We start from the raw sequence: 20,152 nt of genomic DNA, 5'->3' as shown, positions 1-20,152 counted from the left end.
TTTAATCATGTAAACAAGATTTGTGCCATGATTTTGATGTCCAAATTAAGAAGGGAGATGGGTCTATAATTGTTTCAGGAAGTTTTGTCAAATGAGTAACATATAGATGATAGCTGTCAATGAATATGATCAAAAAGAATGTCCATTTAAGAGGGAATTATAAGCATTAACTAGAAGTGGTGATAGAAGGCAAGTGAACCTTTTGCAATAATTGGCAGTGAAGCCAACAGGGCATTTATTAGATTTTAAGGACAGGATGGTATTGAGGACCTCCAATTTTGATATAGGTTTTTCCAGGGTAGCATGTTGAGAATTAGAAAGAGTTGGAAGAGTAAGGTTGGAAAAAAGGTCAGTAGCTTGAGCATCATGAAATGTTCCCTTCTCAGAGCATGGTTCTGCAAAGTGTTTGCAGAAGATTTGGAGGACCTTTACAGGGTTACTGGATTACGAGTCCTTGTTGATCTTTAAGCATACTGGCTTATGTATGTGATATAATCTATGCAGAATAAGAATTAAGAATGTATTTGTTGGCTTTCATATATACTGTATCCTGTGTCTGGACTGACATAAGAACTTTTCCACGGATTTATTCAGGAACAAGTATAATTCTGGTCTTGTTTAAGTGAAAGGGTGAGGGGTCTAACTGGAAGGCTGCATTAGCCTGTTAGAAGGACAAAACATTTTCATGTATAAGACATGCTGTAAGGTGGCACTCACATAACAGTATCTTTCATTAACAGTATTAAACCATATTACCAGCCATCTGTCAGTCTTTTAGAATTTTGGAATAACTAACTACGAACCAACCCATCTGTATCCTTGAATTCACATTTATTAAGCTTGCTGCTTTGCTTCACAATCTTGCTACTCCAATACATTGCAATTTGAATGCAATGCAGTCAACACAATACATGGGATTCATTTCCTGATAATACTATAACTTCTTTGCTTGTGATAATAATTCTTCAAATAGTGCTTAACATAATAATTATATTAGAAAATTAAGGACAAATATCATGTATCTTATACAAATATATAAAGTGCAACCTGTAAAAATATATAACTAAATATAAACATCAATAATCAATTATAGTGTATAATAATCCCAAAGTGTAACTAAATCGTTCAGAGTAAGTACTCAACTCCACCCAGCATAATATTGGCAATAAGCACTGTTTCTTAGTATTTACATATTTAAGGTATTCACACTGCTGCTAGTAACTGATTTTAGGCACAATAGTGCAGATTTTAATTACACCTTTTTAATCAAAAATATTATTGTAAAACTGAATCAATGGAAGTATGTGACAATTTATATTTAAAACACAATAACAATCCCAAAATATTTTTAAATAGTAAAAACAGATATCAATACCTTTTCCATGAGATACTTCTATTGTCCACGTACAATTTAAAGAGTTGGGGTAAAAATCAGGAAAACCTGGAGAAAGTATTGTTCCACTCTTACCATGAATATATCCTCCACATAAAGCTGCATATAAAAAAGGGAATCAAAGTAATATTATTATGTTCTAAAACATAAAGAACAGTTTTGAAACACATGAAAGGGATGTTATTTACAGTAAATCAGAGTCGGATATTTTCCATTACTTTAACAAGTAAATGCTACTCATCAAATACTTGCAAATAATTCAAAGCATACAAATATTCAAAATAATACTGATGTGTGATATATCCTTTTTTTAATCATATATAAAATCCTACTTTTTAAGATGTTCACATATTCTTATGAATGCAAGCTTTCTGGATGGTCAGACATTCTAAAGCCTTCCTAAAACCCACAACATTCCTCTGTGCAACTCAGCTGATGCTGTGCAATGGTTCAGGGTCAGTTAACTCATCCTTCTCTTTTTAAAAAAATGGAAGACGTATGCCTGTCACACTACAAATTTTCAATAGTTCAAAAAAAGACTGTATGTGATAACAATAAAACATTTTTTTATCATTGATCCCTTGGCCTACAAGGCCTAATTTTCACTTCATTGGAGCAGGTTAGATATAAATTGGTCCATACTGTTGATTGGCCATGTTTGGCCACCCAAAGGGTCAGCTATTATTAAAAGCTTTTAATATGTATAATCATTATTATCTTCCTACTCCCATGACTTCTTAAAGTGGTTCTAAAGGCTCAAAGGTTTTTTTTGTATTCTGTGCATGAAGGTAAAAAACCCTCTGTGTGCAGAACCCCCAACTCAGCCCCCCCAATCCTTACCTGAGCCCCCTACAATCCAGTGACATTCTCAACAGCCTTTACTGTCTAGTGACAATTCCTCCTCATTGGCTGAGACAGCAGCAGGATCCCATTGGCTCCCACTACTGTCAATCACAGCCAGTTTGCAAATGAGGAGAGAGTGGGGGGCGGGGCTGAGACGAGGCTCTATGTGTCTTATGGACACCTAGAACAGTGGCTCAAGTACAAGCACGCAGCGGTGCACCCAGGGCAAATATAAGATGTGCAGCTCAGCTACACTGAAGTATATACCCTATTATGAATCTTATATACTGTGCAGTCCTAGGCAAAAATGCCAGTAGCATTCTGCTTCTGATACATCCACTCCAATTACCACAGTGACAGTCAATTTTCTGAATTGTAAAGAGACATCTCTTGCAAATGCATGTCATTTATACACTGACAACAGTGGAATCTACCTGCCAATTGGATACCCTGAATGTATTTGTACTTGCAAACAAAGATGACACATGTTAGATTGTTGCCTTATTTAGAATGTCTGTATCTGATGCTCTCTAACCACACTATCATTCTGTTTGCCAAACTGCAAACCTATGAGATTACCAGGTGGCCTGTATTTCATCAAAATGTGTGTAGATGTTACAAACTTCTAGTCTACACTTACTTCTTTCTGCTTTTAATTTAGAATGGCATTAACAACCCCCCCCCCCCCACACACACACACACACACACACACACACCATTCCCCTACATACACACACACACACACACACACAAATCCTTGAAATTCAAGAAAATCTAATTTTTGCAAGGTATATAATTTGCAGACAAGATACTCAGTGGAATTAAATTAAGACAGAAGATAGTTTGACTGATTCATTCACCATCCGTTGGTTAAAACATTTAACTGCATATATCCACATATAGTGAATTTGTAGAAAACATATGTTTGACTGTACAAGTTTTTAGTGATGATTTTTTTAAAGGTATAACTAGCAATAATTAAATGATTGACTACCAGGTCTAATTAACAAATTGCTAGCATTTAGCTGAGCTACTCAGCTACAGATCATTAAATTTGATAAACAGGTCAATGTTTAGACATAATTATACCTACTTAAAATATATATTTTTAACTTGACACCTGTGTTGTTTATTATGCCAGAATAATGCAAGTTTCCCAGTAGAGGTGCATAGTTGAAGCAAAGGCTAAACTACCTTGCTGAATTATTCATTAGGAGTGGGTATTCTTTATTTATGAAGCAGACTTATAAACATTCACAACATAAGAAAATCACCAAGTGGTCCCTTGGACAAACACCTTTCTGTTCATATAGGATTATTTTCAATTCCCTACTAATATATTCAGTAAAGTGATTCCATTGCATTCATTGGAAAATTATTATCTTTCAGAGTAGGATAAAAAAAGACAGTACACAGAAAACAATTAAATTATTGTTACAGTACAGGCACAGATATCAGCAAAGCCTTGGATTCTTGTCCTACATTGACCTGCACTGTATATAGGTACCTTTCTGCCTGAGTGTTGATGTCCTTCAAATGTCATGCTGATGGCTATTCATCAACAGAATAGTTTAGTACTGAAATTATCTATCCAGATATCTGTAATCTGAGCACAAATGTTTCCTAGAGCAGAGAAAACTATAAGGTTATAATGACTTAACATACTGTATTTCACTTCTAGAAATTGGTATTTAACCACTAGACCTTCGGAAGGTTTTACCTTCATGACAAGGCCATTTTTTTGCTACTCAGCACTGCGCTACTTTACCAAATTAAATTTATACTTTTTTTCACACAAATAGTGTTTTCATTTGGGGGCATTTGATCACTAGATTTAATTTTTTTATTATATAAACAAAAAAGCCCGAAAATTTTGAAAACAAATTAGATTTTTTCTGTCATAAAACATATCCAGTAAAAACAATTCTGAAAATCAGATTTCTTCATAAATTTAGACCAAAATGTATCCTGCTACATGTCTTTGGTTAAAAGAATTCCAATAAGTTTATATTAATTGGTTTGTGTGAAAGTTATAGCATCTACAAACTTCGGTATAAATAATGGAATTTACACAGCTATAGATGCGTGGTGGCTATAGTGCATTATCAGTGACTTGTAATGGGTAATGGGACTGTGATAGTGTGGAAGGCAATCTGGTGCTACACTGACACTGAGGCTGCTAGTGACACTAATACAGTGGTCAGATACAATACTGTACATTGTACACTGCAATAATGACACTGGCTTGGAAGAGGTTAACATCAAGGGGAAATCAAGGAGTTAATGGTGTGCCTGACAAGTGTAATATGTTCTTTTTTACTAAAATACTTGCCTGTTTTTTTCTCACTGCTTTGCAGGGAGAACAGCCAGATTGATCGCTTTGCTGTTTTTAAATGATGCTGTTTCTAAATGGCGATTGGCCGTGTGATTTGACTCAGCTGATCACTGGGTTTCAGACAAAATCATTGGCTAAAACCTTTTGATTAACTTGTGCTCAAGTGTAAGCCCAAAAGCTCAGAAGCAGGCAGAGATGTACAGTTATGTTGTCTGGCCTGTCTGTGCCACTCACCCACAGTAAAACTACTGTGGATGGGTGGCAAGTGGTTAAAATAAAACCTAACCAGGAAATGCTCAAGAAGATAATAACACTTACCATCACAACTAGGCAAGGCATGGTTCCACTGATGGTTTTCCTCACAAACCAGTGGTTCATCATCACTTAAAATGTACCCAGCATCACAAGTGAAAGTCACAGAAAAGCCAATGCCAAAGTTTTTTCCATGCCGGTGACCATTTACTGGAATGCCTGGATCAAGGCATGAATCTAATTCTAGAGTAACACCTGTAGTATACATATTACTGAACATTACTTTTAGATTATGTATTTCCAGAATCACATATAGTAGTTAGAAATCTATATCTTTTGCATGCTGGGATTAGAGAATATCTTTATGTTAAGTAAAATCTATGCAGACAGTATAGCTAGATATTCTATATACTGTATATTACATGTATCATAAAAATATAATTGTTTAAAATAAGACAGTTGGTGCAAAGACAATAATAAACAGAAAAACACACATTAAACAAAACGAAATAAAGACGCAAAGTATTGAATTAGAAGATATTCTCAAATACAAGAAATGACTGGTCAATAAATGTAGGACAAACAAATATTTACGGAAAATATTCATACAAACAGTACATATATTAAAATGTACCTGTTGGATTTCAAGAATGCAAAGAAGAGGACTGGACATATTTTTTGTAAGATTTATGTATACTATACAGTAAAAGGCTGATTTTAAAGTGGTATTCCAGAAAAAAAAGTTTTTATATAGTAGAAAAAGGGTTAGGACCCTTAGCAGATATGTACTGCCATCTGTATTTTAGTGACACAAAATGGAAACAAGGGAAAATTTCCCCTACCAAGTACACAGATAATTTAAAAAAACTGGAAAATGCTCTAACTCTTAGTGACTTTTAAAAAGTGTCTTCATTGTTTTATACAGAATGTTTCCAGTTGAAGGTTCACCTCACTTCTACTAACCATGTTCAAAAGGCAGAGCTCCACACACTCATGCAAATTTTCAAAATGGCAGCTGTATCAGGGGAGAATAACTCGTATTGTTACAAGGGGGCAATTTGGAGCTGCAACATTAGCATCATGTTACAAGTTACACCCTAAACAAGTCTGTAATATGGTCTGAAAGGTGGAGTTAGCCTTTAACCAAGTGCCCCAATTTTACTGGTTTAAAATGTTCACTTCTAAATCCAACAGCGCATGATAGCTAACTCATTCTACAGATATCTAAAGGCCCAACACAAATGGAATTGCAGGATAAAATAAGCTGGAAACAGTGGCACAATGAGTGGAACAGGGGGGAGAGGTGAATCAAATATCCCGCTTCACAATATTTTGGTGCTACTAAGAGGCTATTGTATATTTATATTTATGCTATTGTATATTTAGAAAAATTACATGTTGTCATAGCTAAAAATAAAGACAATATAAAAAAAAATATTTTATAATTATGCATTTTTAATGTGTTTTTATTTAAGGACTTCTACTCAACATATATTTATGCATACTAAATTAAATGAAAACGTACATGTCAGATTTTTACATGGTATTGAAATCACGATTTTAAAATGTTTTATGTAAATAATGTAATACTTTGAAACCAATAAAGAAAGAGGGCATATCTAATATATGAAAGGTTTAGTAACATTTTCCTCTATAGCTCATTTACGCTGGCAAAAGGTTAATACTAGCTATTCTTCCTGGGGTGCTGTGATATTCACTCATTCTTATTTGAATATTTGCTTAATACAATTCAGCTCCTTTACAAAAGATCATTTTCCATCCCTTCAAAGTCATCACAGTGCTATAATATATTTTAGAACTGAAGCATTTCACAGGTAAGGAGTTTTTTCTGTTTTTAAAACCTAGGCGCATGCTTTATAGACATATACTGTATATGAGAGCTGTTTAAGATGACAATTTGTATTTCTGTTCATTCATTACTGATATTTACACTCAGTATGCCAGCAAGTACAGCTAGCTTCGTGACCTAATTTTTCCATATTGCAGTTAAGCTATAGAATTGGGTATCCTCTGTGTTCAAAGCTCGTGACTGGACAGATATGGGACAATAGCATACTGATAACTCAGTCCTCTGCTCTCTCCTCTTACCATGAATCATTTTTTTTGTCAGTACAGAGCAGTGTAGAACACCTCTCTGACCCCAAATGTTGCCTCTCCCTATCCCAGTCTAAATTCTGCTGTGTAGAAGGATTACGTACAAAAGGCTTTTACCAAGTTACACTCAACTTATAACATTATCTGAATTTAAAAATAGGTTATAATATGTGTTAGTTATTACATATTTTAGCTAATTAAAGTTTATTTTTTTACATTAGCCTGGTGTTAACTTTAGGTTATGATTTTGTTTGATGTAATTCATTAATAATGCCTGCAAAACCATATATCTTAATATCTTATTAGAGTGTATTTTCACCTATAACTATCACAAATTACCCAGCATTATCATCAGAAAATAGTCTTCCTTTTAAACACCACTGTTGAATCACAAAACATAAAATAAAAAATGGGATTCAAAGTATTGCCACTAAATGGGAGAATATAGAAATATTCTATAGTTATGGCATTTTATTTAATTACAAAGGGTAAACCTGAAAATTAACTTATGAATATTATGATCAGTCATTACAGTTAACATGCTCAGATATGTAATGCTAGCAAAAATGAAAACAATCTTTAATTCAAAAAATTTAATTATAGCAAATTATTACTTACTTTCATATCGGATTAGAAAGCCAACATTGGAACGACTGTTATCTGTTGTGAATAAAAGATACAGGTAATTCCCTGTACTAATAAGGAATTGTGGTGCTTGTGTTCCATGGTACTCGCCAATCAATGGTGATGAATTGGCTGGCCCATCCCGTACTTCCAGAATATCATAATTAACTTCAGTCTGAAATCTAAAGAAATGCAAGTAAATAGCAGTATGTATTTATTAATTGTAGCAATATATGCAATTATATGGTATGGGAATGACTGTTGTTAATAAAAGAAGCATCATATACCACCTACATTTCATTATTGCTCAGATCCTAACAGGTATAAATACCACTGAGATTAGGTAGACAATTGTCCCCACTTAGGGTGACCAAGTTACGCAATCAGAGACAACTCAATACAATGGCAGGCGAGGCACCCACCTTAGGTGCTGTTACACTGACAGATTAGCATTGTTTACACTGGACAGCAGCTTCCCTTGTGTAGTCAGGGGTTGTGCTGTCAGTGTGGAAGCTGGCCCCATTTTGAATCAGGAGCTCTGTATGGTATGAGAAAACAATTGACTGACTGTAAAAGTGACAGCACAGTTCCACTGATCACACCAGGAAAGCCATTTTCACAGTGTGATCTGCAGGGCTAGGCTGTCAGTATTATAGCTCAGTTCTGCTACAGTTGAAACTTATTTTTATAAATGAATGTTACTTGCAATGTGTACAAAAATGACAAAAAAGGTTACCCCTCGTTAAGCTTTAGTTAGTGCTTATTACTTTGTATTAATCCTTTCAGCCCCTTCTAATCTTAGCCTTTTTATGTTTACAAACAAACTTTAAAAATTGCATTTGTTTGTTTTGTAGCATTAAATTTAAGAAATGCTTAGTACCAAAAATAATTTTAGTGCCTTCATGAAAGGTGCAAATCACAAAATAAAAATTTACACAGGATCATTTTAAACTACCTTAGCTCCCAGATGGAAGAAACTATTTTGGTTATCATAATGTTAGTGAAAATCTGGATCTGTTTTATGCTGCTCATAATGAAAAGAATTGCAGTAGTTTTACCCCATTGCAACATCCTGCCTCCTGTTTTTCCATTTTCCAGCAACTGAACTTGTGGAAATGCAAGCCCAGTCCTTCTCAGCTCTAGGGAAGGAGGGTTTACTTTGACATCTTCACCTCTGGTGCAAGAGCATCTTGTCCGACCACTGTATACAATGTCAAATTGAACAGTATGTCATGCAGCTGAGAAATGTTAAGTTGTATAATATAATGTCAAATGGAAAATGTGTAAATATACAAATATGACCTAAAAGGGGCAAGGTACCAAGCCACTGTCCATTTTGGTTATTAAGAATGGCATCATTTTCTTAAATGTCATCACTTAACCAAGGACTCCCACAAGCAGGTATGGGTTTGCAATAGATTTATCCCATATGATTCCTTGCAAGGTTTTCATACCGGTAATATATGATGTACAGGTATATAACCCAAGAAAAATCTGATGTTGATTAGAAATATCTGATAGGAGTTTCCAGCATACTTTCAGCTGGAATGGACTATATAGGAAGGAATGCAAAACCTTGTTATGGAAGCTGTAAAGAACAATGAATGTTGAATATAGGATAGTACAGTTATGCAATTTTGTAAGATAATTATTTTTTTATTGTGTATTCAGAATGCATCTAGCTGGTAGACAAAAATGATGCTCAGATGCACATCTGCTGACTGAAAAAGGACTCCTTACAAGAGTTATGTAAATTGTACTCCCCATACAGAATTAACATAGAAGATATTCCAAAAAAAGATTTCAGTAAAGGTTGTAGAGAGCTTTCTCACTAAATAATGTCTGGATTCTAAGAAAAGTGATTGAAATTAACCTAAAAAAAAACCTGTAAAATCAAGGGATGATGGAAGATTAGTGACATTACTCAAGGATATATGTGATAAAGTTTGTAGAAGCACTTAGGCTTTGTATTAAATTTTTGTTGCTTTTTGTACCACAACAAAGCCCCCAAACAATATTATGGTATCAGTAGGCCCAGGGGAAAGTGTTTAGGATTATCTGTTGTCTATCTAACGTGAATCTAGCCCAAGAAAGGATGTGTGACAATAGTATTCTTGGTGTGTTCGGCCATGTATTGTATTAGAAATGTGCTTTGGGATCACCTGGACTGCCTGCCTGCCTTACCTGAACAGTCTGATCAAAGTTTGAGGAATCACTGAACAAAATGGCAATATGTGGCCAGTTAATCTGAGTCCCTGGTTGCTATAATGCATACAAAGCAGCTGGAGATCCTGGGAAACAAAAATGATCAAATATGGCCATGACTATGATTAGTCAATGATGTCACCTAGGATCCTCTGAACTGTGTTTATGCTACCCCTGCCGATGATTCTGTCATTTAGGGTTGGTGTGCGGCTAAGAATCATCGTCATGCGGCAGTTTGTCGTGGTGGAGGGGAAACATCATCTAGCAGTGGGGCAACATAGCTGAGTGGCAGGACATTGTGATTTATGATGGATTTTCATTATCAGAGAACACAATTAATGATGGATTTATATCAAAGGGCATGGTTTACCTTTTTTTTCTGGAACTTCATTAACCGCTTGCCACCCACCTTCTCTCCCGCAATGTACTGTGGATGGGCGGCTGCTAGAGGCAAACCGACGTTTGGGTACATCGCTCCTGGTTTTGCTGGACACTAACAGCGCCATTTTTAAACTGGTAAAGCATCTGATAACACCAATCTTGGTGTGGTCAAATGCTTTAAAGGCAGAAGAGAGATCTAGAGTCTAATAGACCCCAGATTTCTCAGAAATGAGTACCTGTCATTGCCTATTGCTATCAAAGGGGATATTTACATTTACTTTTACAATAAAAGTGATAAAATATGATGTTACACTGAGTAAATAGATATCAAATATGACATGCTTTAAAATTGTGCATGTCCATGTAGTGGTGACAAACTATGCACATTTTTAATATTGATGGGCGACTCTTTAAAAGCCTTTACAGGTCACCACTTTATATTTACACAGGAGGTCTAGTGTGAGAATTACTGCCCTTGATCTGACGTTCGCAGTGATACCTCACATGCATGGTGTAATCTCTGTTTACATACTAATAAGGGACCGATGCTTGCATTCGTCTTTGTGCATAAACATGGAAAGGTGGGGTTGGGGTAATTATTTTTTACATTTTTGATTCTTTTTGTTTTTACACTGTCCCTTTTTGTATCAAACAACTGGGCAACATATTGTGTTTTTGTGCATTAATATGTTTTTGTGGCATAAAAAATTTCAAGACCCACCATTTTATTCTCTGCTTTTAAAAATATATAATATTTGGGAGCTCAAAGTAATTTTCTAGCAAAAAAAAATGTATTTCATGTAAACAAAAAGTGTCAGAAAAGGCTTGTTCTTCAAGTGGTTAAAAGAGTGGGTGATGTGTGGAGGAAGCTTCTAATGTTGGCCCTGAAATGCCAGGATAGTAGAAGCATCCCCCCCCCAAAATTATCCCTTTTTGGAAATTAGACACTCCACGGTATTTTCTAAGGGGCATGGTGGGTATTTTGAAGATCTCATTTGTTGCCATAAGTTTTTGGAAAATGAAGAAAGAAAACAGAAATTTTCAAAACCCATGACAAAAATATCTGAAAAATACTCACCATTCCTCTTATCAAATTTCTTGGATTGTCTACTTTCCAAAAAGGGGTAAGTTGGGGAGGGGGTGTTTGTACTATCCTAGAATTTTAGGGTCTCTGAAACTGTGATAGGTAGTGAGGAAGTGATATGAGAAAAGCCTGACTGCCAAAAAATCTCTCACATGTGGTATCCCCCATACTTGGGAGATGTAGAAGAATGTGTTTTGGGGTGTTATTCCACATATAGCCATGGCATACATGAGCAATATATCATTTAAGTGACAACTTTGTGTAAAAAATTTAATGTTCTAAAAATTTATGGCAAAAAATAAAATATTCCATGGACTCAACATGCCTCTCAGAAAATTCCTTGGGGTTTCTACTTTCCAAAAAGAGGTAATTGAGGGGGGGGTGTACTGTCCTGGCATTTTAGCACCTCAAGAAATGTGATAGGCAGTCAGAGAGCAAAAACTCATAAATCATATATTTACCATAGTTTGTAGACGCTATAACTTTCACACAAACCAATTGATATACACATTTTGGGATTTTTTTTTTTCACCAAAGACATGTCGCAGTATACATTTTGGCCTAAATTTATGACTAACTTTAAGGTTTTTTTTATAACAGAAAGTACAGTAGAAATTCGTGTATATCTCAGAAAGTATAAAACCCAGTGGTGATCAAATACCACCAAAATAAAGCTCTATTTGTTTGAAAAAAGGACATGAATTTTGTTTGAGAACAGCATTGCATGACTGTGCAATTACCAGTTGAAATAGCACAGTACTGAATAGCAAAAAATAGCCTTTTCAGGAAGCGGGGTAAATCTTCTGGAGGGCAAGTGGTTAAAAAATGTTCTCACAGTGTCAGCATGTTCATTACATATCACATATTAGAATATGATTAGTAGGGTGTACTAATGTACCCTTGTACTCATAAGTGTCCAGGGGCACCTTATTATAAGTCCCCACTACCAGCAACACATCCTCATAGGGACTAAATGTGGGGAAGAATCCCCTGGCCCTCAACAGAGACAAGAGGTTGATTGAGTGTGATTCATTAAAATGTTACCACACCACACCAATGGTGTCATATGCAATTTTTTTTTCTGACACATGCAATATGGATGCATAAATTGTGGTCTTGCAAATTAGTTCATGGTGAGTTTTAAGTGTTAAAGCTATTATTGAAGTGCATCTAAACTTTAAAATTATTCTTACATAAATAATACTTTACCTTGTGATTTCCAGCGTGTCCATTTTCTCACCTGTTCCCTGTGTTTCTCCATATTTTACCTTGGTGATCCTATCAGTTGTACTTTTTGTGCTTCCCAAGAAGGACCTTAAGGAGGAGCAGTGTTTTCATCCTAGCAATGACTGCTCCTTCAGTGTATTATACAACACCAGCATGTTCAGCTTTCTAACTCACAGTGAGGCACAAAGGAGTATAAGATATTTAGTCTGTGGCAGTTGTTATGCCACTGGTTTGGAATGACTATTCTACTTGTGAACTGACAGGTATTGTGAAGAGCAGCATTGTACATGCCACTATGATTTAAAAAAAAAAAAAGAAAAATTAGGTTTACAGTTTAATTATTTAAAAAAAAAAGCTGCATCTATTTAAGTGACTGCCTTTAAATGCATATTGTCAATGCATTTTTTTGCACACACAGTTAAACATTTTTAGTAACTAAGATCCACTGACTCCCTCTTCAGAGAGCTTCAGGTTGTCTGTCTGCTGGCTCTGAAATGGGTATCAGCAAGCATTTTTTGTATTTTAAATGAAGGTTTGACCCTATGAAACTCATGTTTATGAACTTGCTATGATAAATGGACACTAACTTATAAAGGGACACTGGGTCATTCAGCATAGAACTTAAATCAATAGAGTCTCTACAGACAGCAGTGATGTGCCATTTTTTTTCTCCCTGCAAAGCAGCAAGTAAAAAAGGGCACATTGCATAGTAAAAACAGCACACACTATACACAGTAAACTTTGGTAGGCACAAATTAACCCTTTGATTGCCCTTAAATATTAACTCCTTCCCAGCCAGTGTCATTAGTACATGTGTATATTATTAGCACTGATTACTGTATTAGTGTCACTGGAGATGTCAGTGTAATTTTTTTTTACTTCCCACCCAGTGTCAGTTAGTGTCAGATTGCCTTCCATACTATAACAGTTCCATATAAGTCATTGATTGCCACCATTATTAGTATATGAAAAAAAAATCCAGTATATATACAGTACCATCATTTGTAGATGTTATAACTTTCATGTAAACCAATGAATATACATTTTTTTTTAACCAAAGACATGTAGCAGAATACATTTTGGCCTACATTTCTATGAAGAAATTTGAGTTTTTACATGTTTTATTGGATATGGTATGTTAAATGTTTATAGCGGAAAGTAAAAAATATTTATATAAATAAATAAATAAAATTATATATGTGCACTGAATCAGTGCAAAATGTGCAAATAAAAAATAAAGTTTATTATTTATTCTTATTGTTCTCACTTTGGTAGGAGGTTAAGTGTCAGCAGCTATAGGGATAGGGCTCCGTTTTAGCGCAGAAGGTCTGCTCTTCATTTTTAAGTAAAAAATATTATTTTTTTTTCAAAATGTTCAGTCTTTTTTAGTTTATATATTAAAAAATAAAAAAAACCCAATGGAGATCAAATATCACTAAAGGAAAGCTATATTTGTGTGAAAAGCAATGATACAAATTTCATTTGGGTACAGCACTGCATGATGGTGCAATTACAAGTTAAAGTAACTCAGTGCTGAATAGCAAATAAAGAAGGGGCTAAAACCTTCTGGTGTTTAAGTGGTTAAGCTAACAAAACTCTATTAAAATTAAGACAACAGCTGCAATAATGAAACAAAACTACCCAGAACTAAATGTATTCTGCAGTTTCTAGCATCACTTTAAGCATAACAATTTTATTAGTATTAATCACTGAGCAAACAGTTAATTTAACTATACCAAAGTACATACCATTGTTTAAACTTTTGCTAAGCTATCTAATTGATACAGAATAAGTGATATGTTTATCCCTGCTGCTCTAAGTCATACTGTGCACTTACACTTGTTAATTAAGCCTTGATTATAGAAACCTGCTAAAAGATTCACTTTAATGTGTATCACCTTCCAGATCAATCAATATGATGTTGCAATGGAGTTAAACACAACATGGCCCAGCATGTCTGTTTACATTTTTTTCTAGAACCTTGCGTTAACAATTTTCTGCTCCTTGAATCTTTAGGGCTTAGATTTATGACAGATGATGAAGCATGAAATCATTCTCCACTGGCTATCTTTTTTTTACCAGCAAGCTGACACCCTCTCTTGATACAATATAACACTGTTCAGTGAATACTATTCAGATTCGTCTGTAGAGATGTTAACCTCTTGAACTATAAAACCAGAACATTGTACAATATTATACTTGTCAGCACAGATTAGTATAAAGATGTGGATTTCAAAAAAGATAAAAGCTGCATAATCATAATCTTGATTAAACTGCTTATAAACCACATTTGTCACCGAAACTAATTTCAAAGCATGTGGAGTTATTAAATATAGACTTGAATGATAACATATTTCTCTATTAAAATGATTTAACCTGGCATCAATAGCTACTGTTTATAGCCAATTTTAAATTTCCCAGATTTCCTGGGTTATGTTGCAATGATTTGTTGTATAAAAAGATTAAACTATGATAAAGAATAGGTATTTTGTATACGATTTCCATATACAGGTAGATACCACATATGCAATTTTTTCCCCTGATTCAGTATGGCAAAGAAAATTGCTGTTCGTCACATTTTAAATCTGAATATTGGCATTTAGGTTTGTCGAATCTGGGAATAAATGCCTGATTTGGTATATTAAAGCAGAACTAAACATGGAAAGTAAACAAAACAAGAGGGGCATTTTTTAAAGCAGTTATGGCACTTTTTCTGGTGGTATGGTCTGTTGGTGAAATGGCCTGCACCTAATTCAGGTAAAGTTTTGCAACAACTTTATAACAGCTTTCTGATATGTGTGCCAGATTCAGGTAGTTTTCTACCACTTTTAGAATCAATATGAAATGGATTTAAAATAATTACTGCCAGTATTACACTCGTGATAATTAAGAACACCAGTGTAATATTTCCTAATCTATGATAACACTAATTTTTACATGGGGGATAAAAAAGTTAAAGTGGTTGTAAAGGCTGAAAGTTTTTTACAGCAGTACCCCCAGCCACCTCAATACTTACCTGAGCCCCATCGTGATCCAGTGCCCTGGCTCTCTGGCTCCTCATTGGCTGAGACAGTAAGTGGGAGCCATTGGCTCCACCTGCTGTCAATCACTGCCAGTCAGCCAATGAGAAAAGAGAGGGTGTGGAGCCAAGCTGCGGCTCCGTGTGTGAATGGACACACGGAGCATAGCAAGCTGCTTGCTGTGGGGGCACCCAACAGACAGGAGGAGCCAGGAGAGCCTGTGTGGGACCTGATAAGAGGAGGATCCAGGCTGCTCTGTGCAAAACCACTGCACACAGTAGGTAAGTATAGTCATGTTTGTTATTTTACAAAAAAAAAAAAAGAATGAACCTTTAGAATCACTTTAAGTGGACTTCAGATTTTGATGAAAGATCAGCTTTAGTAAAATTACTGTGGTAGACCCTTTTCACATATACTGTATGTTGTAGTGCTTACAATGGGAGTGTAAGTTAACCTGAAAAATCTGCTGGAACCCCCAATATCAAGAAGGCACTGCATGTAAAACCCAACTTAAGGCTAAATCTAGGAGCTTATTAGGATGCAAAACAGTTACATACAATGACTGTAAAACACTAGCCTGTCAGTCCTAACAAGTTTGTTGTAAGTCCATGGGGATAATTTACTAAAGGAATAGAATCTTGTTATATTTAATAAAGTTAAGTTGTTTTCACTTCAGTCACATGTTGGTGAAATTGTTTTTTCCCTGTATAACTTTTCTTAATGCATAAAGCTAAGTGAACATTCACTATCTTAGTACATGAACCCCAAAATGTCAAGATATATACAGTATATCATAGCCATCATGTAATTCATAAATGTATATATGGGTATTGTATAAAGCAAATTAAAATAATCTAACCATTAAGTCTGCAAGCATACCATAAGCTGACAGCATATATTGCCCTACCTTTCGAAAGAGATTTTAACTGAATGTCCAGTTCTTGCTTCAATCACCCATTCACAGTTTAATGAATCCTTGTAATAGCCAGGCCAGCCTGGAGGCAATATTAACCCACTTGAAGCTGTTAAGTGTCCTCCACATGGTGCTGTAGAATAAAAGTAAAGTAAAATTATTTATTTATAAAGGTTTTGCTCGGTTTTGCTTGCTTTTTTGTCACTGAAATCGTAGATATCTTTACTTTTATGAAAAAATATATCTACAACCAGCTAAAAAGTAAAGTCTGAATAATATAATAAGGGTGAAACAGTTATATACACAATACCAGATCTTTCCAACTCTTGTATAAATAACCCCAATAAAAAGAAAAAAAATGTTTAATAAAAATTTACAAAGACAATACAAAGGTAAACAGCAAAATCATAAGAAAATGGGAGCCAAAATTTGCTGACCAAAAGTGGTGTAACAATAAATATAACAGCCCATAAGGCTGCTACTGGGCTTGGGGAAGAAGTAAGGCAACCATTAGAGAGGCTGTTAACCTGGGTTCACACTGATGTGGTGCGGAATTCGCACCGGTTTATGCGTGAATTCCACACCGCATCATAATCGCACCCCATCCATGCGAACAGCTGCGGGTGTGTATGTTAACTCCCCCCCCCTCCCCCCGAAATCTGTTCACAAAACTCGGTGCGACGTGCAGAAGTGGATTGCATAGGTGTGAATACCCATGCAATCCTATTCTAGTGCAGACAGAAAAAGGGCCCTGCACCTTTTTGGTGTGGATGCAGTGTGCTCTGAGCCATACAAAATGCATAGCTCAAATTGAACTGCACAGAATTCACATGTGATTTGCACAGGAATGCAGTGAAGGGCAGAAGCCAGATCTCAGGCTTCTCGCTAGTAATAGATCCCCCTCTATACAGTAAGAAACATTTGCCTATCTCTCTAGTAGTTTAGATTCATTGTCTCAAAAGTTTTCTTTCAAGCTAAAATTAACCCTGTACACCTATTGCAGTAAAAAAATCCCAGAGTTTCTTCTCTGGTAGAATATTATAGGAAGGCTAAGGGTTGTAGATCTACAAAAAAAATATAAAGATGTAAGACTTTAAGCTAGGTTCAAACCTAAGTTCACACACCAGGTTGCGGTTGATGCTTTTTTCTGTTGCATTTTGTTGTGCAGTTTTAATTTTTTTACATGTGTTTTTGATGCGTTTTAATGTGTTTTTGATGCATTTTGTGTTTTTGGGATGTGCTAATATTGCTAGGAGGAGGTTTCTGTTGTCATGCAGGAAACGTACCAAAAAAGCATGTACATTTTAATTTTTTTAGGCAGTTTATCAAAACATTGACAATAAAATACCGTAATAAAATATCACAATAATAAAATCATAGAATAATGTATATGGTGTAAATTATAGCAACTCTTTGCATGCAGGAGAATTTTATCTTTCTGAGGTTAGACTAATGATATAAAAAGATCAGATGAATTGTGACTAATTATTATACAGTACATGGCTCTTTAACGTTTTGAATGAGTCTAGGGGAAAGGCTTTGTTTTTTTTTAGCAAATGCAGCCTAATAATGGATATCTGGAACTTTGTCACATGCACCTGCTCCATCTAAAGTACAGTAAAACAGTATGGCTGGAGTTGGGCTTTAATGTTCAACTTATAAATGCACCCATCAACTAGAGGATTTTGGACATTTGCATTCTAAAAAAATGAAATACGGTTTAAAAAATATCCATGAATTTGTGAAATGTTTAAACAAACATCATACTGGAGATGTGTCACCTTCACATCTTGGAACAGTGGAACTCCAAACTACATTTCCATCTTGTATAATACAAGTGATAGACTCAGATCCTTGGGTTTTGATAAAACCTTCGTCGCAATGGAAAGATACTGAGCTCCCAAGGAGAAACCTGTCTCCAAACCTCCTTCCATTTATTGGGATTCCAGGATCATGACATTCATTTTGGCCAAATGCTGTAACAAAAATGCATGTATTAACCATAATTTTAAGATTAAAAGATAAACCAGACAAAAGAATTCAACATATTTAACATGGGTAAATGAAAAATTAAAAACTATAATGTAATAAAAACAAACAATATATATCCAGTATTTATCATATAGAGAAGCCATCCTCCAAATGCAATGTATCTCTTATAAATGTCCAAGAATTTTTATCCAGGGATGAATAGTTGAGGATCGTTCTATGATATATTCTATTTATATCAGCCCCAGTTCAGTGCTATTCTGCTCCTATTGCTTCCTTATAACAGCGGGAAGGAGGAAAAAGATTATTTGCTGCTTGGCAATGGCAGTGTAGAAAAGTAGTAGGAAGATGACAAATGCATGGAAGTAGAAGCTTTACATTCTTACAGATAGATTGGCTTATTCAACCTGTTGGCAGTGAAAGGACCATCAGCTCTTCTCTACTGCTAATCCCTCACAGAATTTCTACAACTATCTAACTGAATGTCTAATTTTTTAAATTTGTTTTAAAACGTTGTGCTAGAAAAAAAACTCAATGCTTTTTGGATATTTTGTTTTAAAGGGAATGTTTATGTATTTACATAAACACATAAGAAATCAGCTTGATGTAAATATTGTTATTAACGTGTGTTTTAACCTCTTTCATATCTAAACGTCCCCCCGCATCCATTGCCTGTGCGCACTCCCTGGGAGCGCGGCACCCCAACTGGTACCCACTGTGTCCGAAGGACACAGCGGAACACATATTGCTGTAAGGGACCTCTGTGTGAGGTCCGTATCATGTGATCACTGATTGGCCAATCAGTGATCACATGAATAGTAGTAAACAAGATGTTACTTACTGACATCATTGCTTACTACTTGTGAAATCTGTGAATGATCACAGAGGTCACATGGTGCAAGGCTATTCGCAACAGCCTTGTACCATGTAACAAGCTGTGACCAATCACAGCTCGCACAGTATTTCTCAATGGCTGCAGGAATGCAGCCAGAGAGAAGGAGAAATGATTGCTTTTACAGCCTTTATGGGTGTAAAAGCAATCAGTGAAAAAAAAGTAAAAAAAATCTTCATCACCCCCCACAAGTAGTACAGTGTCACTATGGTGCAACTGTACTGCTAGGGTAACAGTATGTTTAAAAAAGAAAACAAATAATAATAAATAAAAACATTTTTTTTTTAATTAAAATTTTGGTTATAAACTCATTTGTTGTTTTTTTTTACTATAAAGATAGATGAACACATTTTGGCCAAGTTTTATGAAAAAAGGATTATTTATTTGCAAAATTTTATAAGGAAAACACTTTTTTTTTCAAAACTATTAGACTTTTTCATATATATAGGGAAAAAAAATAAACATCCCAGTGGTGAATAAATACCACCAAAATAAAGTTTTATCTGTTTCAAAAAATGCTAAAAAATGCATATGGATACAGTGTTGCATGACCGTGCAATTATCATTCAAAGTGTGATAGCACTGAAAGCTGAAAATTGGCCTGAACTGGAAGGGGGTGAAAATGTCCAGGCTTGAAGTGGTTAAAAACCTTGTTGTGTAAATAATTTACAATTATACATGTACATTCTTACTAAAAAGTTAAACTTTGATTCCTGTATTGCAGTGCAAAGCAATGGTTAAACTTTGCTTTTCTGCTCAAAATGCAAATCCAACAGTCCACTGAGTCAGTTAAAAAATGCACTTTTTGAAGGACTAATATCTTTTATCAACAATTATTAAATCATATTTAAAACCAATCACATGTTAATGTAATTGAAT

General features: G+C 35.0%; 1 protein-coding gene across 1 annotated transcript in view; it reads right to left on the bottom strand.

Moving 5' to 3' along the window:
• LOC149464866 (CUB and sushi domain-containing protein 1-like) overlaps positions 1–20,152 on the bottom strand; it is a 1,089,704-nt gene that overhangs the window by 257,299 nt on the left and 812,253 nt on the right. Inside the window, exons 17-21 of the mRNA XM_089673951.1 lie at positions 18,174–18,368; positions 16,387–16,525; positions 7,557–7,744; positions 4,890–5,078; positions 1,376–1,492 (exon numbers count right to left, since the gene is read on the bottom strand). Coding sequence (XP_089530077.1) covers positions 1,376–1,492; positions 4,890–5,078; positions 7,557–7,744; positions 16,387–16,525; positions 18,174–18,368 — 828 coding nt within the window. The remainder of the gene's footprint in view (positions 1–1,375; positions 1,493–4,889; positions 5,079–7,556; positions 7,745–16,386; positions 16,526–18,173; positions 18,369–20,152) is intronic.

This window comes from Staurois parvus, unplaced genomic scaffold (assembly GCF_062004578.1).
Source record: "Staurois parvus isolate SC_StPar_1 unplaced genomic scaffold, SC_StPar_1.0 ptg000146l, whole genome shotgun sequence".
NCBI lineage: Eukaryota > Metazoa > Chordata > Amphibia > Anura > Ranidae > Staurois > Staurois parvus.
The sequence above is the reverse complement of the archived record's forward strand: the minus strand, read 5'-3'. Positions and strand labels throughout refer to the sequence as shown.